This window comes from Sander vitreus, chromosome 10, assembly GCF_031162955.1.
Source record: "Sander vitreus isolate 19-12246 chromosome 10, sanVit1, whole genome shotgun sequence".
Taxonomy (NCBI): domain Eukaryota; kingdom Metazoa; phylum Chordata; class Actinopteri; order Perciformes; family Percidae; genus Sander; species Sander vitreus.
Window position 1 is genome coordinate 34,855,312 of NC_135864.1, and position 24,665 is coordinate 34,879,976.

A 24,665-nucleotide genomic window follows, 5' to 3' on the forward strand; every position below is an offset into this window, starting at 1 on the left:
GACAAATAGTTTAGTGACAAGTCAACATTTCCACAGTTCACCTGTTTAAACTTGTCACTTGTCTAAAGTGCTCTGCCGCTTACCTGAGAATAAGGAGAGAGTGTCCTAAGTGACTGGAGAATCAGTGGAGAGAGAAGAGTTACCATTTATACTTTAGCACCGTGGTGAAACAAAAACAATATCTCATATTTCATGTATTTACAGAATCGCAAGAAAAGACCGGACAGTCAATCAACCAAACTCAATCTATGTTTTGTTTAATCCTACATGGATGATTGGTGGGGGTTTCTGCATGGGACAAAGTGGTGACCATTGTACAACATTATTTTAAAGTCAGTTAAAGGAATAGTTTGGCACTTTGGGAAGATGGATACCACTCTAATGTCTGTCTAAAGCTCACTAAGTAACAATGTGTACCACCTTTGTCTTATTTTTACACAAAATAAATTGTAAAAAAATGTCAAGTTGTGGTTTGTTTGAACTATGCCTTGGTTTGGCTTGGCTAGTGAGCAGCGGCAAGCTTAATCACATTTTACTAAATCAAAATAATGCATCAATTTTTTGAAAACTAAGAAAACTAAAACAATGAGACCTACATCAGCACAGCTCCATCTAAATACTAAGCAAAATGTTTCTCCTGAAAACATAGCAGCAATGAGAGCAATGTTTGGCCTGGAGTGTGTAGCAGCAGTACCTCCCCATAGCCGTAAGTTTCTAGTCTGTCATCAGAGGTGTATCTGTGGTAGGGCTGGTATGAGGAGGATATGAGATCTGGCTGTTGGACCTCGTATATGGCTTTGACCTTTGGCAGGGCAGCTAGGTCCTTATAATCTAGGATCTGATTCGCCACTCTGGCCTGGAGAGAGGACACACACATACACCCACCAAAGACAGAGACAACAGCAACAAGACTACATCAACCAAATGGACAATGCACAGTAACTCCAGCAGTGGCAGTGAGCAGTGAGCAGATCCTGCAGCGGTAGGGCTGGGTATCGTTCAAACATTTTATCCATACCAATACAGTGACTTTGATACTGGTTCCTGAACAATACTTTTTTCAATACCAATTTTATAAAATCCATTTTAAAGCTTTAGTGCGTAACTTCTTTATATTAATACACGTCTGTTACATTCAAGTCATTGCCAAATGAGTAGCTACAAAGCTAATTAAGACTACCAGCTCCACACAACTCTCTCTGGATTTCTCAGTATGACTATGTTCAGAAGATTGTGGCGTTCGGTGACTTTCTTGCAGATTTTTTAATCCTCCTTGGTTACTAGCAACTGCGTGGTGGAGGGGTGGGGGTGAAGTGCGATCACGGAACGCTTGTGTCATGTGGAAGCACTAACATAATTGTTGTCATCACTTAGAATTCCTTATGGGGGTGACAGAAACTATGCACTAATATGCATATCAATAATCAATATCATCAAATCAATAATATAACACAAAAATAAATTATAACATTACACATTACTGCAAAAATCTTTTTATTTTTTTTTCAGCTCTTACTACTTACTCCTGAGTGGTCGATTCCAACGTGAGAAGTGAGCGTGAACACAGATTATGAGCGATTCTTTCGCCCCGTAGTCACCAAAGTAAATATTGGAGCCATTTTTTGCAAGCCACATACAGTGGGTATAGAAAAGAATCACCCCCCCCAAAATCCCCCTTTAAAATAATCACATTTTGTTGCTTTGCAGCCTGAAATGAAGACAGACACAGTTTTTGTTTCATTCAGCTGTATTTACTCAGTGCAACTTATAACATCCAAGTGAAAGATATAACACCAACATGTCAGAAAAAAATAAAAAAACATAATCACTGAGTTGGAAAAAGGATCACCCCCTTGTTTCAGTATTTTGTTGAACCACCTTTTGCTTTAATTACAGCCTTTAGTCTGTTGGGATATGTCTCTACTAACTTTGCACATCTAGACGTTGCGATATTTGACCACTCTTCTTTGCAGAACTGCTCAAGTTCAGTTACATTTGAAGGTGACCGTTTGTGGACGGCTGTCTTCAAGTCATTCCACAGATTTTCAATGGGGTTTAAGTCTGGGCTCTGACTAGGCCATGCAAGGACATTCACCTTTTTCTCCTTCAATCACTGTGTGGTCAGTTTTGCTGTGTGCTTTGGGTCATTGTCATGTTGGAAGGTAAATCTTCTTCCCATTGACAACTTTCTGGCAGAGAACAGCAGATTTTCCTCAAGAATTTGACAGTATTTTGCCCCATCCATTTTTCCTTCTATCCTGCCAAGTGCTCCAGTCCCTGCTACAGAGAAACAACCCCATAACATGATATTACCACCTCCATGCTTTACTGTAGGAATGGTGTTATTTGGATGGTGAGCTGTATTGGATTTTCGCCAGACATATCGTTTGGCGTTGAGGCCAAATAATTAAATTTTAGTCTCATCTGACCAGAACTCCTGTTTTCCACGTGGCCTTAGAATCTTCAAGGTGCGTTTTGGCAAAGCTCAGTCATGACTGCATGTGGCCTTTCTTTAGGAGTGGCTTTTTTCTTGCAACCCTCCCATACAAGCCACATTTGTGGAGATGTGTGATATTGTTGTCACATGCACACAATGACCACTCTTTGTCATGAATTCCTGCAACTGCTTCAGAGTTGCTGTAGGCCTCTTGGTAGCCTCTCTGACCAGTTTCCTCCTGGCTCTTTCATCCAGTTTGGAGTGACGTCCTGACCCAGGGAGGGTCTGTGTTGTACCAAATACCTTCCACTTCTTAATAATAGACTTCACTGTGCTTCTAGGCACTGATAAAGCCTTTGACATTTTTTTGTATCCATCTCCTGACTTGTGCCTGTCCACAACTTTTGAGAACTTTTGACAATGCCTTGCCACCCATAGTTGATTGTTTTCTTCAGTTGCACTACCAAGGACTGAAATGCTTCAGGAAAAGCTTGTTTCATGCTGAGCTAATCAAAATGACCACAGCTGATCACAGTTGAAATTCAATTGGCTTTGTGTGCTATTGAGAAGGTGATTAACTACACCTGGTTGGGTTTACAAGTCATTTTTAGGAGGGGGGTGATTCTTTTTCCAACTCAGTGATTCTGTTTTTTAATTTGTAATTTTTTTTTTCTGACAAGTTGGTATTATATCTTTCACTTGGATGTTATAAGTTGTAAATACAGCTGAATAAACAAAAATAGTTTTTGTCCGTTTTCATTTCAGGCTACAAAGCAACAAAATGTGATTATTTTAAAGGGGGGTGATTCTTTTCTATACCCACTGTATATCCAGGACATTCTCACACTACATGTGACGGACACATCAGGAGAACATGGACTTTGTCTGAGACCTGTTTCTGTCTCAGGACCAAACTCTCGCCAGATCTGACAACACAGAGAAGCTAACATCAGCTAACGTTCGTGAACGCCCTAACAAAACTAATCTCTGTGATGCTAAATATGTCTTTTAGCTGTGTAAATATCTAACGTTAGCAAAAAAAATTACTAATAAATAATAAAAATATAACTTTTCATCTATCCACATGACGTTCACTACACTTTCAAACGAGGCCACGCCGCTTTAGGAGACAGGAAGTATGTACTATTTTATACCATTGGCGCTGCTTGAAATGCGCTGTATCTAATCTTTAGTATAGAGGATCTTTGTCGATACTAAGGAGGCAATTCGGTTGGTGCCTAAAAAGTATCAAATTCGGTACCCAGCCCTATGCAGCGGTGAGAGGAGTGAAAAAGAGCTGATGAAGGACACACAAGCCTGCACACGCACATACGTGTGTACATGTGCTCATCAAAAGTACACATGTATGCTGCAGAACCTGACAGAAGTGTAAGTTTTTGACCTTTCCGGGGCTCAGCATGTGTGAGAAAGAGAGCAGATGAAGCAAAGACAGCTAGAGAGAGAGAGAAAGACAGGGAGGGAGGGAGAGGAGGCAGTATGGAGGACAAGCGTGCTAACGCTGCATTTCTCTCTCATCCATCACCTTAAACAGAAAGGTCATTGATTATGAGATGAGAGCAGAGCGGGGCAGGGCTGAGCAGAGAGCCCTGACTCCTACTTGCATGCAGACAACCCTTGACATGCTAATTCTGCCAACATGCAACAGCACTCAGCAGACTGCCAAGCAGCATGGTTGGACACTGGACACTAGGGCTGCTCGATTATGGAAAAAATCATAATCACAATTATTTTTGGTCAATATTGAAATCACGACTATTTAACACGATTACTCATTGTCTTTTGGAAAGATGTTGCAATTATTGAACTTAAAAAACGTTAAACAAATCAACAGTGAAAACTTCCCTTCATACTTTTGCCATTTGAACATTTTCTTTTCCTTCAGAACACAAGACAAAATAAGAGTTTACTTGCAAAAACGTTTTTGTGATTTTTAGGAGCCGAAATCGTAATTGCGATTAAAATTTGGATTAATTGCACAGCCCTACTGGACACCATATCTGTCTGAAATGCAACTGGTCCAACTCTGCAATGCACAGAGTGACAACTTTCACATAAAGCTGGTATGTTCCCCATAGTCTCTGTCTTTCTTTATACGGTACTGTATATAGAAAGCACTGATTTGGTGATTTGCACATCAAAACATGGTTAAGTGTTTAGTTTCAAATTGGGTTTTGGTTGAAATGTGAGGTTTTTTTTTAGATGAGTGGGTAACATTTAACAATTTTTTTCAAATTTCACTTTGATGTGCCTTGGTTTTTTAGGATTTTATTCCCATACTTGGACAGTTCAAGTGCATTAGAAATACCTTCTTTGTGACCTAGACAGTCTGTAAGTACTGTGAGCTAAATGCTAACATGAGCATGCTAACATGCTCACACTGCGAATGTTATCATGACCTGATGGTGGTTCTAGATTAAAAATGTCATTAGGATTCATCCTCTGGGGAGCTGGAATATCTGTGCACAATTCCATGGTCATTTATCAGATCATTTTTGAGATATTGCACTCAAAACGAAAACCTCCTGGAAGTATTCCAGAAAAGTCAGGGGATCATCAAAAACTTTAGGATACATCGTCCTGGGGCCATGAATGTCTGTACAGATTGTTGTGCCAATCCATCTAGTAGATGTTTATATATTTCACTCAATGTTTGACCTACTGGTGGTGCTAATTGGAAACTCACCAACATCATTGGGATTCATCCTCTCAGGAACATGAATTTCTGTACAACATTTTATGGCATCCATGAAATAGCTGTTGAGAATTGTATTCTAGACCAAAGTGGTGAATTGCCTGACTCTGTCATCCCTGAACCGCCTGATACTGCTATCCATTGTGCATCCCACAATGCTAGTTGCTGAACATTTGTAGTTTTTAATCCAAATTGAGCCCAGTTTTTACCCATACGTAACCTAACCTACACGTGTTTTTCGACGTGCAAATCACTATATATCAGTACTTTCTGGGAACTGATGACTGAAGATGGTCATCCCAGATATAAACCATTAACACTGTATCGTTTCTAACTTCTTTTTAACTGCTGCCACATCACTGACAACAGAGTTTAGGACACAGACAAGTGAACAGGCCAAGGGAGTGAGCGACCTCTCGGGTTGGTGCTTAACCATTTAAGCATATGGGTAGTGCTAGTGTTTCTGCTGTAGAAATTGTGCTTTTTTTTAGGGTAAGCTTGGTGGCAGTGGCAGCTAAAGCATGCAAAGTTATAAGCTACTCACGCATATAACCCTGCTGGGAGAGCCTATGGAGGAGCCCGGTGGAGAGATGGAGGCCTCTGACAGGCGTCTGTGCTGTGAGGTACAAAAAGACAAAGAATAGAGGAGAGCGAAGAACGAACACAGTGAGGAAATTACAGTTTTCATTTCAAACTCTAACTCACCCTGAGTCTCCTCTCTGCCCTCGCTGCCTGCTTGCATAATGGGTGCCACACCTCACATCCTGAAGAAGAGAAGATGGATTGGCTTTTGGTGTTCACACACGCCATGCATTCGTCTACATTCGCAAGCCTCAGTGTGGATGAGTGTGTGCAATGTATTGGCATTAAGTTTCACCTGTCAGGTACATTTCCTCTCCCTCTTTGAACATCATGTTACAGCGGGAGCATCGAGCGCAGGTCGGATGGTAGTGTTTCCCCCCCGCCTGTGAGGAGAGAGTAAAAGGTGTGATGGAACATAAATTATCATCATAAAGAATTTCACAGAGTGAGGGCTAATGTACAAATGAGCAGGGCATTATCTCCATATGTTTTCTCCTGTATATCACCTGACCACCAATGACCTCATAATGTACTGAGACATCATTGCATAGCCTGTAGTTCATCAGCATACAGCAATCACATGGTAGCCACCACCCATTCTCCCCCATGCCATAATTAGAGCAAAGATCCCTGTAGGTCAGAGAAAAAGTGTGTGTGTGTGTGTGTGTGTGTGTGTGTGTGTGTGTGTGTGTGTGTGTGTGTGTGTTTTAGGGCCGCATGATATGAGGAAAATATCTCATTGCGATTATTTTGACTGATATTGCGATTGCGATGTGATTGCTGATATTGGAGGGAATGCTCATTTTTGTATCATTAGTGTGTACATTTTTTTGAGGATCTGTACCAAACAACGATTTGTTTTCTTTAGTCTGAAGGATACTATTTGTAGGCTGGGACGTCTCTGCAGCACCACAATACTTCATTCAGAATGGTTTGACACATATTTCGACCTTTAATAAATATGGCGTCCCCCCCTGCAATTTGGATATTGCACTAGTCCATATTGCGATTTCGATAAAATTGCGATTAATTGTGCAGCCCAAGTGTGTAAGCTACAGAGAGGAAGAGGAAAGTAGGTGGTCATGCAAGTGAAGGACACAAGAGTGCGATTCATGTCCTTGGACGTTCAGAGCGCCCCTGAGGGAACACATCCAAACAGGTGAAATGGACACATGAAATGATGCAGTATGATGTCACCGCGCTGGCTCCTTCCATTAATCCAGTCCAGTTCACGGTCCTGATGTTTCACCCGTGTCCCCGCAGGGCTGATGGCTGAGGCGTGGCCCCGTCCCGTCACCTCTGCCTTCCTGACACACCATTAGAGAATTTCTATTTATAGAAGCACTGCTGACATGTGGCCTGTGTCGAGGAGACCTGAACTGTTTCATCTGAACACAACCAGCAGCATGTGTGTTTTAGTATGTGTGTGTGTGTGTGTGTGTGTGTGTGTGTGCGTGTGTGTTGTATCATTTTTGCATTGACTTGCTTTTCATAAAACTAATACTTTCATGTGATCTGCAGGAAACCTCTTTGATGAATGTGCTTTAAGAACCCCCAGTGCACAGTATGGTTCTTAATAGCACCCAAGCTGCATTTGAGCCAATCCCTGCTCTCCTTATCTGTCTCAGGTTACTCTGAAAGGAAAGCCAGGAGAGGATGCTGCACTTCCGTCCTGTGCTTTCCGAACAACGGAGCGTTTACCGTCTGTGGTTATACGCTATCACTTCAACAACTGCTATTACCATTTCTTATGAGGCCCCTATTCTCTCCGGTGGCATTAATAGGATGCTATATTTATTGGTGAACTAAGACACTGAGGAAGGAAGGAGAAGGAAAGAAGTGAAAGGAGGTTTTATGCTCCTCTGTCTTCTGTTTCCCCGTCTTTATTTCTGCCCTTCTCCATCTATTCTAAACTGCTCATTAAACTAACAACCACTGGCTCTGGAAAGCTGGACTGAAGAACGAGCCTAATCATCAACACAGACACAGACAGACAGATTAGTATGGCTTTTCAATGTAGAAGAGAAGAGAAATCAGTTTGGTAAACTGTACCGACACTGAAACGATACTTTTAAACAGATAAATTGATGATTTATTGGCTTCCGTGCAGTGTTATTTTCATCAATGAAAACTATTTTCATTTTATTATACAAAAAATGTGTTGTTTACTTTTGTACTTTACACACCTAAAGGTCTTTCTGGCAGAAAGACCAGAAGTCTAACTTCTCCCAACAGCGTAGGGTGGTAAAATCAGCTGGCAACTTCCCCCAGATGTACTTTTTTCATTTTAACTAGAACAAAACAAAAGAGGACATGACTACAATTTGACTAAAACTAGTAATATTTTTGTCGAAAAAATAAAGTTCAAATCAGGTGCTAAAATGAACACATCATCCGTGAAGTACCCAGACAGAATGTATGTGTTATTCTTATCCTAAATGCATACTGTTTGTGCGTGTAGTAAGTGTTTCTGGATCTGACAGTCTGTGAGTCAAATTAGGTCTTAAAGATAGTCTGGCTATCAGCAGACCAAGCTCAATCTTTTAAGATTGAACATTAGTCTGGGGAGTCTGCTCTGTCTTTTCTACTGCACAAGAGGCAGGATCAACGGGCATAGTTCATGACTCTGTACGCAATTGGATAGTCGCTGGCAGATCGGGCTAGACCCAGTCTATCTAAAAGAAGCAAATCATAATAAGAGAAAAGAGAGAAGAGAAAACAATAAATGTCATGCTTGCAAGCTCATGTGATCAGAGAGAGGGAGATAGAGAGAGAGAGAGAGAGAGAGAGAGAGAGAGAGAGAGACTCACATGTCCCCATGTCTATAAATAGCCCAGGGAGGCTGACAGTCAGGAACAAAACCCTTTACACCAGTCATTCTGACAAGCACCGCAGCACAGGGACAACAAGGCCCTGTGTGTCCCTTTTCCTCAGATCCCAACAGACAAGAGACACCCACCACAGACTCTTCCAAAACATTTAATTAGCATGTGCAGTCTATCCCTTTCATTATTTTCAAACCTAGTCCCCTCATTATTCCCCCCTCACTTCTGTCTAGCCTCTGTCCGCCTCAGCTCCTTCTCCTCTGCTCTCCTTCTTGCCACTGTTGACTCCTTCTTCCATCTCTTTTTTAAAGTGCTTCAGTGTAAGAGCACACAACGTACAGATTTCTATCAGTGCAGAATTTGCTTTCCGTGTTCGTGCTCTCCTGCTTCTATCTTTTCCCTTCACTTTTCCCCCCTTTGATCTTTTTATAACTCCCTTTTCCTCTCAACTCCTTACACGTTGTTATGATTCAATCTAGCTTTTTGATTCCTGTAGGTGCAGGTAGGCCTGTGTTCTGCTCAACTTTTTTTCCCAAAGTAAAAAAGTGGATATGAACCTACGTTTGACCAGGCTAATACAATGCAGCTGAATTTGTTTTATGTTAGAAAAGCAGCACACACTTTCTATCACCGCCAATCTTAAGTCGCTCACTCCCTAAAGCACAGCGGGGCTTAAACGGTGGCGAGGATGAAATGCAACTGCTCAATTCTGATAATGCTGATTACACGCAGTCACCACAGTCAACTCCCAATTTGGATTTCTGTGTTACTGCAGAATTATGTGCGGTTAAATCTGTGATAACTCATGTGGAAATCTGAGTCTCATGTGGAAATCTGGTCCCATTCTCACCTCCAGAACCCTTCCACTGATGTATCTGCTGCAGGTCTCACATTTCACCCCATACTGGGCGTGGTAATCTGCCTCACAGTATGGCACTCCATCCCTGCAATAGAGAATTCAGAAAAACTGCTGTAGCGTGTTGAATGCACAGTTTAGCCTATCGTGGATATGAAAAATCCAGTATGCCTGTTTATGTTTCTTCTGAGTGAGACGTGAGAATCACACATGCTTTGATATGTTGCGTTTCTCATTACACACTTACTTGCTGATATACTCTCCGGTGAGGACCATGTTGCAGGTCCGACATCTGAAGCAGCTGACGTGCCACTGTTTCTCCAACGCCAGGAGAGACTGACCCTGCTTGATCTCGGCTCTACACCCAGCACAGTCTGGAGAAGGATAGTGTGTGAGAAAGAAAGAAAGAAAGAAAGAAAGAAAGAAAGAAAAAAAGAGGAGTGGGAAAGGTGACAGGAAGAGGGAAGGACGGGACAGAGAGAAGAGGAAAGAAGTAGAGAGGGGAAAAAGGAAGGAGACAGAGAAAGACAAAGTGAGCCAAAGTGTAATAATACATATTTAAACACCCACTGCTCTCATAAGTGTAGTTTTCTACCCATTTGGCACAGCCACCTTCTTGCATAAAATCCCCCTCACATGTATGTATGAATCTCTCTCTGTCTGTTTCTCTGACACACACACACACACACACACACACACACACACACACACACACACACACACACACACACACACACACACACACACACACACACACACACACACACACACACACACAGGGCAAGAAAAAAGGACAGCAAATAGGCTACAAATGATGCATGGCTGCAGAGGGACAAAATGCTGAAAAAAGGTCAGCACTCCATTTGTTTCCATTTGGAAGACATTTGGCCAAGCTTAACCTTTTCTGACCTGGTCTACTGCCCCTGAGAGAAGCCTGGAGTCACAGGGGGCCACTTCACTTTGCCCTGTCAGCCAAGACAAACTGTGGTTTACAGTAAAAAAACTGCAATGTACTGAGTCGGGTTTCTGTACTCCAAATAAATCTTAACTGTCATTCAGTGGTGATAGTGCTGAGTCTATAGGGCCAAGGTTTCAGCCCCAGAATGTGCACAGTGATTTTCTTCTGAGTCATGATACAGTTTCCATTTTAGCCACCAAATGAAATTGGCATTAGAACATCTAAAGATTCTGTAAAAACTTGTGACAAGAAATTGTTACATATGGTTGTATAAAAAACCACAATGAATGACAGAGGGAAGAAAACTGAAACTACACTGTTCTTGCATTTCTGGCCACTTCTTTCATCACCTGTCAAAAGGAATTCATGACATCACTAATTGCAACATGTTTAAAAGTTGTAACCTGCAGATACCTGTGCAGCAGCAGTAGCTTCCTGTTTCAGTGATTTTGTGTTTATTCATCCTTCAAATAATTAGTTTGTCATTTTGGGAAATATCATTTTAGAATGATTTGTTGATATTGATGTTAGATGAGAAGATTGATTCCACTCTCATATTTGCTCATCAATGAACCGACTGGTGGTTAACTTAGCTTAGCATAAATAAACAGCTAGCCTGGCTCCATCAGAAGAAAAATAAATAAATAAAAAGACTAATAGTTCAGCATATAAGACCCTGTACAACCACAAATTGTTGTTTTTACGTTTTGGTTTTTGCGTGAATTAAAAAAACAAGATCTAAGATTTAATGAATGAACTTTAGAAGAGCTGGTTGGCAGATTGTTTTACTGTTTGACAGCCTTCCAGTTTTCATGCTAAATTAAGCCAACGGCATCTTAAATCCCTTGGCCAAAGGATTTGTCTTTATTATATTTATGTGTGTGTATATATTGGGAGCATTCATTTCTTTAATTGATATTATATTGGTGTATATAATAGTTGAGATGCAGATGGAAAATGATGTAGGAAGAGAATGAAGAGACATAACAAGCAACAAATGTCCCCGACCGGATTTGAACTGGGAATGTTGCAGCTTATATGGTACTCCTCTTTACCTCTTGGTCAATGTGAAGTCTACATGTAGTTGTCATACATTGCAGATTTACATTCAGCAAATTATTCATCCATAAGGACAAATGTGGGGTGTCATCCAAGTTTGTAGGATTATTTAATATTTCTTCCCCTTCAGAGATATCATTTTCTGTTGCATCAATGGAGAAGATCAATACTACATAAATACTTGTAAAGACTGGAAAAACAGGAAAAAACAGCTAGCCTGGCTCTGTCTGAAGGTAACAAAATCTGCCTTACATCATCTCTACAGCAGCTCACAAAATGACACACTACATCTTGTTTATTTAATCTGTAAAAAAGTCGAACTAGCAACTGTGCTAAGCTGAGCTAGCAGCCTGCTTCATATGTACATGTAAACAGACTCGTAAGTCCAAATGTTGAACTACTGTTTTAGGTTAGACACACAAAGAAGGATTTCTACAGGAAACTAAAACTTGGTTAGGAAACCATATTTCTCATTAATGTGTGTAAAAGCAAACGTCCATCAATAATACTTTCCCCAATGTTATCTAATGCCTGCCCGAGGCTTTTACCCTAAAATAATAATACTTTTGTACCCTACTGGCTAAATGGATTTCTACCACTTTTGCACACAGAGCATATATTTGCATTCTTAAATATCACAATGACAGAGGAACAGGCTGTAAAAGCCAGTGCATTACATTTAGTGTCTGCAGTCTGTGTCCCGTCTCATAGACTGCCTCCTCATAAGACGGAGTGATGAACACGTACCTGGGGAGCCGTTTGGATTTCATTCCCCTGAATGGAGCGATCTGGGGAGGCCAGTTATTCACTGCCTCTCCACCATCTGTTATCACTGCACAGCCAGTGAGTGGCAGCCTGCTGTCTGTATGCCACACTTCACAAATGATTCACTATCATTCACTATTGCTCTTTTGCGGGATCATAATTTGTCATTTTCCTGCTTTATTCTGAAAGGATGAGAGACTACTAATAACACACAGGGTATTCAGCTTATTATATACTTACATTCATGCGGAACAATGTGACCAGATGTATACTGATTACATACAATGCTCTATTCTCTGCATGTGTAGTGCTGACAGTAATGAATGAATGATGTGTCTGTTTGTGTTGCATAATTCTCAGCTGGAAGATCAGCGCGATAGGTCGGACCACTGATTTGACAGACAATTGATTAGCTAAATGAGCTCGTGGACACATTGCCTGGTGGCCCTAAACAGAACGGACATAGTGAGGTGGACGCCGGACTTACGGCTGGGCCCGTGGATCTTGATCGGTTCATTTGGCTTGACGAGTGTGCAAGAGCACTGCTGGCACACGCAGTCCTTTCCACTAAACGTCACTCTGTCTCCAATGGGGAAGGGTTTACTGAGGAGGGAAAAAATAGAGAGAATTAGAGAAAACAAGCACACAATAGGCAATAAAATGCCTGCAGTGATTCTGTGTGTTTACATTAAAGCCAACTGTATGCACGCTGCACAGACATAACAAATGGGTGCTGGCAGGAACATGATTGGGTGATAGACAAGCCATAATCCTGCTGACACAAGCTAAATACAGTCTGACATCCGCTACGAACCTGAAAATACATTTCCAAACAGTTGAGGCGTTGGGTTAATGGGGGCGTTGATTGTTGCAGGAGCACCTGGCTGCTCTGTGATTAAAGAGGCGATAATGTGACGCTGCCACAGGCTTCTCTCAGTGGGAATGAAAACTTATTAGGGAGACTGTGTGGAGTGCATACTGATCTTAAACGCTTGTTCTTTCTCAGTCTGTCCGCCCAGTTCGCTCTGCCTCGCTCACTCCCCTACACAGCTGGGGCCACCAGGTCACTGTTTTCTTCACCGCTTTAACGCCAAACTAAGATTAGGAAGAGTAAATACACGCAAACAAGCGGAGTATATGACAGCAAAGCAGCGCCTATGAAATTTAATTTACCACATCATGATGCACCGTTTTGTCTCGTGTCTTCATAGAGACGGATTGATTTCTTTATGACTGGGCAGGATGTGAGAATGAATGGGGAGCTAAAAGGCTTAGAGAAGGCTGTTTAAAAGACATAGATGGCAGTAATCCTTTTACAACCCCGCCGAGGCCTGGAGCCGGAGCAAAGACCCAGAGGGAGGATAGAGTCTCCAGCAGAGCTCACAGTCAGCACACAAGAGTGCAGTACATCCGTGTATGCAGTTAGAGATGTACAGAGGCAAGCATGTATAAAGGCTTGTGCAATATACACGCAGCTGCGGAGGTTGTGAGCCCTAGAAAGTGTGTTTCTAGGGAGCTATATTAAAACTGCTACTGTGTGTGTGTGTGTGTGTGTGTGTGTGTGTGTGTGTGTGTGTGTGTGTGTGTGTGTGTCAGAGAAACAGACAGAGAGAGATTCATACATACATGTCTCATGTGAGGGGGATTTTATGCAAGAAGGTGGCTGTGCCAAAGGGGTAGAAAACTGTGTGGAGGGAACTGGCACATATAGTATTCTACGTAGGCTCCTTGTGCTTTTATAATATTCAAAGAAGGGCAGCATCCATACATAAAACAGAAAGGACGGACAAGTGAGCAAGGATGAGTCAGCAGAGATGTTTCATCACACAAATTATTCAACAGAAGTCCTTGTAAATACTGAAAGGGACACAAGTCAATGAAAACTGATAAAGGGTATAATTCATTCAGGCTTATTTATAAATTCACTCATCAGTTGATTCCAAGGTTAACTGCCTGTTCGTAAACTCAGACACTTTTTTATTTAACTGAGAAGAGCAAAAAGTCTGTATTAGATACGTGAAGCCTGTTTTCTGAGTTTGTGTCCACTTCCAAGCATGACACACTTAATCTTGCATGTATTGTATAAGCACCTGACCTGAGATATTCCAGTCTATAGTCCAACTTAAAGCTCTGTGTAATTTTCTGAGTTGATTCTTAGCAAAAACCCCTTTGTTCTTTCACAAATATGTGCTCATTCATGTGTAATTACTTCCACCAACTAATCAAAGTATTCTCGTACGTGTAGAATCTTTCATTCAGAATCATTCAGAATACATAGGAGCGACTCACTTTTAAAATAGAGGATCACGCCTATCTCTAGGACATGTAACGGATTCGCAAAGATGATTAAAAAAAGAATTAAAACGACAACGTGACAGGCAAAGAACAAAGTTATTATTGGAGTGGCTTTTCCAAGATGGAAAGAGCTCATGAGGAGCAAAGATTTTAAAAGGGACGCTGAAGTTGCCTGCTTTCTTCTCAAAAGGTAATTCTGCCTCTTTGTGTAAATTCAAAGTTTTATTAGGTGCTTTCCGACCAGATAATACTTGTACTTTTTAGAGGAAAAGTACACTTCTGAGCAGTTCTAAGAACTACTCTCCCCCAAAATCTTTTTGTCCGTTTGCATTCCCACTGGCCCAGTGGCCATAGGGACTGGTAGGAGGGGTAAGGGAGTGATGCAAGCACGGCAACGGTCTTTATAGCATCGTCACTAGACCTCAGCGCCACATACAACGACAACAAATGATGCTAATACTTGTGCACTTTTCCTATATTAAATGCATGTCCATTCTCGTAGTAATTCACGTAATGTTTTGTTCAACACAGACGGGGCTTTATTATACTCGGAACAGACCCCGCCTCTTCCTACTGCGCTGTGGACGTGTGTGTGTGTGTGTGTGTGTGTGTGTGTGTGTGTGTGTGTGTGTGAGACGGCCGGCGAGCCACAGGACACGCGTGTGGAGTTTAACTCTGAAAAGACAGTTAACCACAGGTTCCCGTTAATCTTCTGATGGACATGTGTTGTGATATTTAAACAAACGAACCGTCAACGGCGAAATAAAAGCCTCTCATTTACGAAAGCGGTCTTAGAGACCTCCAGCTCACAGCGAGGTGTCTGAGCATGACTGGCCCAGCGACGAGCTAGAAGCCGGGGCAGGCGCCTGCTGGCTGTCGCCTGCTGGCTGTCGCCTCACTTCATGGAGCTTCTCAACTCTGAAAACTTTGAAGCAAATTGTCAATTCGGCATCAATTTTCGCAAGACTGCCTATATTAGAAATCTAACCAGTTAATTTCTCTCCTAAAACGTTGTCAGAAGTGAATTTAATGATGAATAAGATGATGAAAATTGTTAAAAATGTCCCGTTGTTGGTTGTTGCTCTGCCTGCAAGTTCCGAGCTGGCAGTGGGCGGGACTTATAAGTTCGACCAATCAAGTCCACCTAGGAGAAGGGAAAAGGCCCTGCTCTGGAGTAGGAGCTAAAAAAGCAGGCTACAGCGGCCAGAGGAACTTAAAAATCCCCATATTTTTCCTGTTGGAACACGACAAAAAAAGTGTTCTAGGAACGTTTAGTTCTAAGAACTGCAAAAATCCTTCCGGTCGGAAAGCCCCTATAGTTGCTACTTGCTTGGCTAACTATAGCATGGTTGTGCATAACGCTAGAACGACGTCTATGATACTTTTCCTCGTGTCAATGATGAAAAAGGATTGTCTACCTTGTAACATAAAGGTAATCATATGTGTCGTGATTTCCCTGGCAGACAACTCACGTCATGGAGTTGTAACACAGCTGCGTGGAAACGATGGCGATACTAAGAGCTCATTTCGGTTTCATTGACATTGTTCATACTGCTCAGAGAAATATATTAAACACACAAACCTCCGTTGCTTCTCTCCTACGCTGTAAACATCGCCTTACACTATTAATCTTGTACAATATACAGAATAACGATAGCACTGATACTTTACTAACATTAGCTTGCATATGTTTGGGAACCTGATAGCTGATGTTAGCAATGAAATGGTACCAAAATAATGTGACACTATTATTACACTGGAAGGAGCACTCACGGAAGTCGTACTTCTTGGACAGTGTTGGCGAGTAACGGAATACATGTACCCGCATTACGTATTCAGAATACAAATTATGAGTAACTGTATTCCGTTACAGTTACAATTTAAATAGTTGGTATTTGTTACATTGTTGAAATCAATGGATTATATGACGATACTTCTCTGTTTCACAAGTTTATTCACTCTCTGAATAAATTAAGGAAACTCCATGCATTTCCCAGAAGCCCCAATATGTAAACGAAAAAATTAGCTATTTGCGTGATTTGCATGATCAGTCACATTGGAGTCGGAACCGGCACAACAGAGCCAGGGCAGCAATGCGTTTCTATCTTGGAAATTCAAACAGCATTTCACATTAAAAGAGAGAAGGGAGAACAAAATATAAGTGTGCAGTGCAGCCTCTGCTTGCCAGCAACCAACCTCCTTTCAGCATCCAAATGACTCCACCTCCAACCTGAAGAAGCATCTTAAAGTTTTTTTTTTTTAATTAGCCAGGGGTAGTCGTCTGCGGTAGTTTTACTGGTCACCTTGCTATTTTATAGTTGTATCAGGTAGCTACCTGCTTAGTTGACGTGTGACTTTACATTCTCCTACGTGCTGATTAACTAGCCCCAGAGCCGTTGAAAGACTCGCCCCGTTTGACATGCTAGCTAACGTTAGCTAAAATTAGCTTGTGGTAGCTTAGACTGCGGTTAGATTTTTGTAGTATGCAGTTCGGGACTACACATACAAACATCTATCTGCTTGTTCAGGTCCACATTCAGCCAGTTGGAACAGAAGAACACACCAGAATAGGCCTGTTTAGTAAGCTGGATGTGATGGATGTGCCGCATTCCTCCACTTATAAAATGCATTTCAATGCGGAAGTAATCCAAGTATTCAGAATACGTTACTCAGATTGAGTAATGTAACGGAATACGTTACAAATTACATTTTTGGCCATGTATTTTGTAACGGAATATGTTTTGAAAGTATCCTTCCCAACACTGATCTTGGAATAATATGGCCACCGTAGGAGTTTTAACGCGCTCGGAATGGGGGGGGGTTAGAAAGTAATATTCAGTTGGTTGTCATATACAATTTCACTGCTAGATGGGAGAAATTCTTACACAATGTAGCTTTAAACACAGGAAATGCTGTGATGGTGCAGAAGAGTGTGTTAGTCTGCCTGACCTTGTCTTTACCTGTGTGTTGCTCTCACTCCCTCAAGACATTCATGCCTTGTCAGCCTTTCTCAGCGCTTTAAAAATTTACTCTGTTTACATATTTAATGCACGTTTCTACCCCCCCCCCCCCCTTTTTTTTTTTTTCCCCAAACTGGACACAGAAGTAAAGCTATTTCTGGCTTTAGAGATATGCCCTTTGGTTTTGATTACTTTCTTAAAAAAAACATCAGCACAGGAAAGTTAACCTTGCAATCTGCCTTCATTATAGATGGGGCTGTGTTGACAAAGAGAAAGGGAGGGATGATGATGAACACATAAAGGAAGACAATGGCATGAGAACGGTGATTAAGAGCGGGAAGATGATGACGGTAATGATGAGGATGAGGGGAAGCAGACAGAGTAGGAGGACGGGGTGGAGAAGGAAGACAGGATGGGGGAAAATAGAGGAGGTACAAGAAAGAATTGTGAGCAATGTGACAGAGGGCAGACAGAGCAGGAAAAAAGACATTCACCCTTCGGCTTCTCGCTGTCTCTTCCAGTTGACTTCACACACACTGACAGACACACACACGCAGACGTAACGTCCCCGTCACTGCCAGGACTGCTCCACTGGCCAGTTGGTGTCAGTTCAGCATGTTTATCAGCCAATAGCAAGCAGCTACACAACAACAGACAAACACTACTCTCCTGGATTGAGGTAAGGGAAGATCGCACGTAAACCTTAAACAGTAACACATGGAAAACAGAGAAACAGACAGGGAGGGAGGAAGAGCAAAACACAGCAAAACAAACAGTGAGCAAGGGACTTTTTAAGAATTGGGCATGAAAGAGAAAGAGAGGGGAGAGTGACAAGAGGAGTGAAAAGGTGAAGTAAAAAGAGGAAAGGAGCCAACAGGGCTGACTCTTACTTTGTTCAGAAGGAGCTTAACACGAGCACTGATGGAGGTCAGATGAGAGATGGCCTACTTTTACTTAATCTAACAGCGTGAAACACCAGGTCAGCTCTCTTTTTGGAATTGTGTCTTGACTAAGCAAAACGACAGACCCGCCTGAGCTTTCCAATCAGACTGATTGACATGCATGAGCCGAAACTGAAACAAGACTGAATCATGAGCTGATAAAGAAATGAGTCACATTTGCATATATTTTTTGAAAGATGCAACTTGTGTAGCATCATTTCAGGAAGTATTGCACGGTTAGAGGCAGAAAACATTCATCATTAATCATTCATTTTATTTTCAGTAGCTCCTCAATTCATCTCCTGTTCTCTAATGAATCAGAACTGTTGTGCTTTATCACACTACAGAACACATACAGAGCAGTACAGATAAAGAAGTGACAAAAGTAAATCGTACAGCACACACACACAGACTGTCATGTTTAAGGTCTAACCCATTTTTTCCCATTTTTGGTTTACCTTGTCTCCTTGTGCAATAATGCTTGTGTAAGCTAGGGCTGGGCACCGAACGTCGATACTTTTATGGCACCGAACGAAATACTCAGATTTTATGAGTATCGAAAAATTATTTATCTTTAGTTGCCAAATTTCGGTTCCAAAAGCGATGAGTGCGTAAGCGCAAGCTTATCTGTCCTCTCTGCATATTGACAGAAAGCAGAGCTCCGACACACACACACACACACACACACACATACATGCAGCAAACTACGTCGGCTCTGCAGTTTTGTTGAAGTCACAGAGAGTCACGGCGATGCCGATAAAGTGGTTTCAAGTGTGGTTACAGTTTTTCAAAACTTCACGCAGACAGCGTTTGCTGCGATATGATATTAATGGAGAGGCAAAAGCGTCGCGGTGCTGTTGATGTTACACTTCCGCTGAGACAAGCAGGCACAACAGTGGTTTCTATGCCCTGGTGACTGACTGACAGGCTGAGGTTGTAAGGCAAGTCAACTTTATTTCTACAGCACCTTTCAGCAACAAGGCAATTCAGTTCCATTCCTTTACTCTTAAGTTAGTTCTTCATTAGTTCAATGTTGACAACAGGGCAGTCACCAGGTTTAGTGTTAAAGGGTTGTGTCATTATGCAGTTTGCACTAAAGTCTTTGTTCTTTACATTCCTTTGCATTTTAGTTAGTTCAATATTAGCCCGTACACAATGCCATTTGTTTATTTATTTATTTATTATTTATAATATGTTCATGTTGTGGCAAAAAGGTTTCTCTTTTTTTGTTAATTTTGGCCAAGTTGGGATTGATACCAATCCTGAGTATCTGACTGGCACACCCCTATCCAAAAGCACAACCAGTTTTATTAATGTTACTCTGAGTGAGCAGTGTTACCAGAATTTTTTAATTTTGATAACTGTTTTGATTCACAATTAAGGTGGGAAATAAAAGTTTTGTGTTTAATGTATTTTTGTTGATGTTGAAATGGATTTTAATTAGGGCTGTCAGCATTAATGGCCTTAATTCTGGCCTGTCTGTGTCTGTTTTCCAATACACACACTGAATACAAGGCCCTCCCCGCTAGGGTTTTCTATTGGCTGACTAAACACCTTTTTAGCTGAGAAAACTGCATGTGATTGGTCGATACAGCCATCAGTCGGGGCCATCTTGCCTTCTACCTGCAGCTAGCAGAGAATTATTTTATTTTCATACAGAAAGATGACTAAAGATGACTGGATGGCCTACAATTGTTAGAGGACCTTGTTGAAACGACGCATTTCTCTGCTTCTAAACAAAAAAAAAGTAAGTCCCTAGACTGTACTGATCTGGGGAATTCAAATATGACATAAAACACGTAGTTTCGGCATGCGATGTGTGCAGATGAACGGTGTGTGGCTTCCCTCAATGGCACCAGTGCATGGAACTCGGAGAAGCCGAGATCTGCAGAGATTCACTGGATCTCAGCGTACCTCTGTGACATGTTTTGCGTCATCCGGCGGATCTCAGCAGACCTGCGCTGCTCCGCTCAGCTGGGAGCTCCGTGAGCTGCGGCCACAGAGGAAAGCCACACACCATTCATTTGCACAAACTGCCCACACTGCCATGACACAGAGCTGGATTAAAATCAGCAAAAGCTGTACCATGCTAATCAGCTGTTCACGCTAGCTTGTTTCAAGCTAGAGACACATTCGATTAGCATGAAAACATGTCCCAGAGAACGGTCGACTTGTTACACATATGTTATTAACCCCTAGGTTCATTTTGCGCCAGAATTGTCCTTTAAGAACCAGATATTTTGGTCAGGAGTTGGTGAAGACCAAAACAAAACAAAAGTAGAGTGAAAATTGGACTTACTTTTGCCAGGGGATTAGACACTTCAAAACAAATAATATTGCCGTATTATTGCGCAACCATATGTATGGGGGTATACTGTAAACATATATACAGTAGGAGACTGTGTGTGTGTGTGTTTTGTGTGTACCTGCAGACACTGCAGACAAAGCACATGGGGTGGTATGTGCGTCCCAGAGCGGAGACCACCTCTCCTGTAATGAAGCTGTCACAGCGGTCGCAGCGTGTACCATACAGACGCTGATAGTCTGCTGTGCAGATGTACTCTCCTTTCTTCTGGAAGAAGCCAGATCGTGCCAGATCACAGTTACACACTGTGGAGAGAACAGGTGAGAGAAAGTGAGAAATCAGGACACTCAAAACACAAAAGCACATATGATTTTAAAATCACATGAAAAAACAAAACACTCAACAGCATTAAGTGTTTTACAAATCCCATATGTTTTCCCATGTTTCTTGCATTAGACATGAGACATTTTTTTCTCAGTCTAAGCACCCTCCCTTTTACCTGTTTGTGTGGAGATATGTACTTATTTGTGGTGTGAGTGTTTGTCTTCACACATGACTGCTAGGGAAGTTATTCAGCTCCAGACATTTGCTCTGATGGGAATATAATGATATAATCAGTGGAAAAGTCATTTTGTGCTAAACAACGTGAAGAGGGAGACAAAACAACAGACCGCAAGTTCCCCGCATCATCAGAACACTGACTGCAGTCTCATTAAGTACCAATGGAAAAGGCACCGAAACCATTTGCTGTGAATGCACAAGGTGTGTGTGTGTGTGTGTGTGTGTGTGTGTGTGTGTGTGTGTGTGTGTGGGCTTGTTTAACTATATTCGTGGGGTCCAAAAACCAGGAGTACAGTATACTTGTGGGGTCCGGACAGCTTTGTGGGCCCAAAATGCTGGACCCCACAAGGTTAAAGGTCTGTTTGAGGGTTAAGACTTGGTTTTAGGATTAGGGTTAAAATTAGGTTATGGTTAGGGTGAGGGTAAGGGTTAAGGTTAGGCATTTAGTTGTGATGGTTAAGGTTAGGGTAAGGGGCTAGGGAATGCATTATGTCAATGACAAAGATAGTGCCACAAACCTGTGTGTGTGTGTGTGTGTGTGTGTGTGTGTGTGTGTGTGTGTGTGTGTGTGTGTGTGTGTGTGTGTGTGTGTGTGTGTGAGCCTACATTGTGTATCCTAAGCAGACAATGTATGCTACAGTGCTTTGCCATGTAACAGATTAAATTCCAGTGGGTGTAATAGTATAGCTAAGAGGCTTTTTCATGGGTCAGTGGCCAGTGTGGTTGCTGGTCTCTGGTTTCTCCCAGTCTATGCGGTTGACAGTTTTTGTAACCTTCGGCGGGAACACACATGGCACGGAAGAAGGTCATATGCTGTGTTAAACAAATCCAGATTTTCACGTGTATTGTTCATAAGTAGTTATCCATTTTCCAAAATTGTATTAAGCAAGTTAGACTTTCTTGAAACTACCATTTAAGAGAACATAAACCTTCATCACTGTTGAACTTCAACCTCTATTTGGGCATTATAGCCTTGACCCAATTATCACTTAACAGAATTACAACCATCATTTAATTACTCAGCTGGTAATGATACGTGTAACATCCAACCAGTTCTGCTCAACAGAATATGGGGGTGGGGGTTGAGATTTTTGGAAAATATGCTTATTAAAGGTCCCATGGCATGAAAATTTCACTTTATGAGGTTTTTTAACATTAATATGAGTTCCCCCAGCCTGTTTATGTCTACTCATCCCATAAAGCACGGCGCACCACTGAACAAAGGAAGCTAACGTTAGTTTAGCTAACAGCTAATTCGGCTAACCGCTAGCTGAGACAGCATGTAATAACTTTAAAAGACCCTCAAAATAAACCTGAAAATAACCGTTAACATATATAACGGCTGTTACGTCAGCTGTAGACGGCTTTACCCAGTGTTAAGTTTGAGTTAACGTTATTTTAGACTGAATCAAGCTGTCAGCTAGCGGTTAGCCGAATTAGCTGTTAGCTAAACTAACGTTAGCTTCCCGGCAGAGGCTAACGTCAGAAGCGTGGAACAGATCGTGATTCGTGCAATGTCGTAAGTCCTCGTGACGGATCGTGCAGGCAGCAGAGATCGGGTACTGACACCCCCCCTCCTCACCAGCATGAGTTCCACCAATCAGAGTCATCACTGTGGGATTGTGGGATTGTTCAGGATTGTGGGTAATGAAGTACTTATCCAAGACATCACGAATAAAAGACATTTATCTCTAAACAAGGTTAGTGCCCCATGATTTTTAGCGTCTATATGAGCATACACAATCACTTAGTCATGTACGCAAGCTGGTTTTAAGTCTACCATCAACGGTTATGATTTTATGGCTTACACTGCAAATGTCAATGGAGAAATTGCGTTGTATTTTTACTTCCAGAACCCGCTGTGGGCGGGACTGTTGAGCTCTATAACAAGCGAGGTTACCTCCCCTTTCTCTGCTTTGCCCGCCTAGAGCATTTGGGCCCAGCCCATTAGAATTTCCAGGGTAGAGAGATAGCCACCGTACCGTATGCGCGCCATTGTTTTTCATCGAGAAACATCATGGCTAGCAAATGAGGGAAGCATAAAATTTGCTCAGGGTTTGGATTTTCAGAAGAACCCAAACATGTTTTTTTCTGTTCCATCATTTGAGCCTGTGCAGAGCCAGTGGGTTAATTTTATTGTATCTGTAAATATGACGACAGAAATCCCCAAAGTTTTCTTAGCGTCCGAAAAACATTTCACCGACGACAGTTTCCTCAACTTGGGCCAATACAAAGCTGGCCTTGCTGATCGTCTGAGGTTAAAGCCTGGTGCAGTACCAACTCTTTGTGGCTCAGCTACAAACCTCGGACAGGTAAGTCAACTAACGCCATATTTTTTTGCTTCACTGCATATGGTTACCTAGGTTGTTACACTTAGAACGTGGCTGTAACATTAGCTGGCTCTGTAGCTAGCAGCCCAGTTACTGACGCTAATGTAAAGATGGATAGCATCAAGTATGTGTGTGAATCAGGGCTGCAGTACTAGAGTCCGGTCTTGGAGAAACACAGCTTGGATGGGGATGTTCGGCTTTTCACAAGTTTAGACAGCGAGCTAACACTACGCCAACATTTGGTAACGTTATCGCAACAGCATTAGCCTAGCCTGCTAGGTAGCTAAATATTACAAATGCTTTCGGAGTTTCCTAGCTATATCTGCGTCTACGTTGTCAACATAAGACCTGGGTCGAAATGGGTGGATTTTTTGTTACGTTATACACACAGATAACTGGCTATAGTTAGCCTGTACGTATGCTAGCGGACATTAGCTAACTTTGCAGAGCCAGCAAGCAACTGCGTTAGTAGAATTTCGATGAGCTAATCGTGACATGATTGTCGCCCACAATCAACCTCTGCTGCTAAAAGCATTTAACCTGCAGTAATGTTTGAAATGGAGACACACATATTGTGCCTTTTCACGGAGACCCAGGGCATTATTTTAAGGCATAGCTAAACCAACCATAGAGGTACACTCTGCAATACTGGTCACTTCTTTTCTACGGTACATCTGGAGTGAAGCTATATTGTCATTTAGTTGCTCGATACAAATCGTGGGTGTTGTGACACTGTTTTTGCTTTTAGATCAACAAATAATAACCCCAAATTATTGTCTTGATACTGTCATGCATAAGATAATTTTTTATGTCCTGGACTCGGTCTTTACTCTGATCCGAACCTTTTTGGACTCGGTCTTGTTTTGGACTCAACAAAGTTGGTCTTGACAACAGCCCTGGTGTGAATACACACTGTACCGCGTGTGTTGTTCACTTCTTTATTATTTGTTGTGCTTTTGGTGTTATGGCTCGTGCAATATCTGCCTATGCCATCTTTTAAATTGAGCATGCACTGCGTGCTAATTTGACCTTGTTGTCTGTACACAGGCCAGCACATCAACTGCTTCCATTAAGCTAC

At 41.9% G+C, this 24,665-nt stretch overlaps 1 protein-coding gene across 1 annotated transcript in view; it reads right to left on the bottom strand.

Annotated features, from left to right (window-relative positions):
* Positions 1 to 24,665, bottom strand: part of ablim3 (actin binding LIM protein family, member 3) — a 57,225-nt gene that overhangs the window by 9,861 nt on the left and 22,699 nt on the right. Inside the window, exons 3-11 of the mRNA XM_078261282.1 lie at positions 20,818 to 21,001; positions 12,683 to 12,798; positions 9,661 to 9,787; positions 9,408 to 9,501; positions 6,028 to 6,115; positions 5,856 to 5,914; positions 5,695 to 5,766; positions 695 to 856; positions 84 to 113 (exon numbers count right to left, since the gene is read on the bottom strand). Coding sequence (XP_078117408.1) covers positions 84 to 113; positions 695 to 856; positions 5,695 to 5,766; positions 5,856 to 5,914; positions 6,028 to 6,115; positions 9,408 to 9,501; positions 9,661 to 9,787; positions 12,683 to 12,798; positions 20,818 to 21,001 — 932 coding nt within the window. The remainder of the gene's footprint in view (positions 1 to 83; positions 114 to 694; positions 857 to 5,694; positions 5,767 to 5,855; positions 5,915 to 6,027; positions 6,116 to 9,407; positions 9,502 to 9,660; positions 9,788 to 12,682; positions 12,799 to 20,817; positions 21,002 to 24,665) is intronic.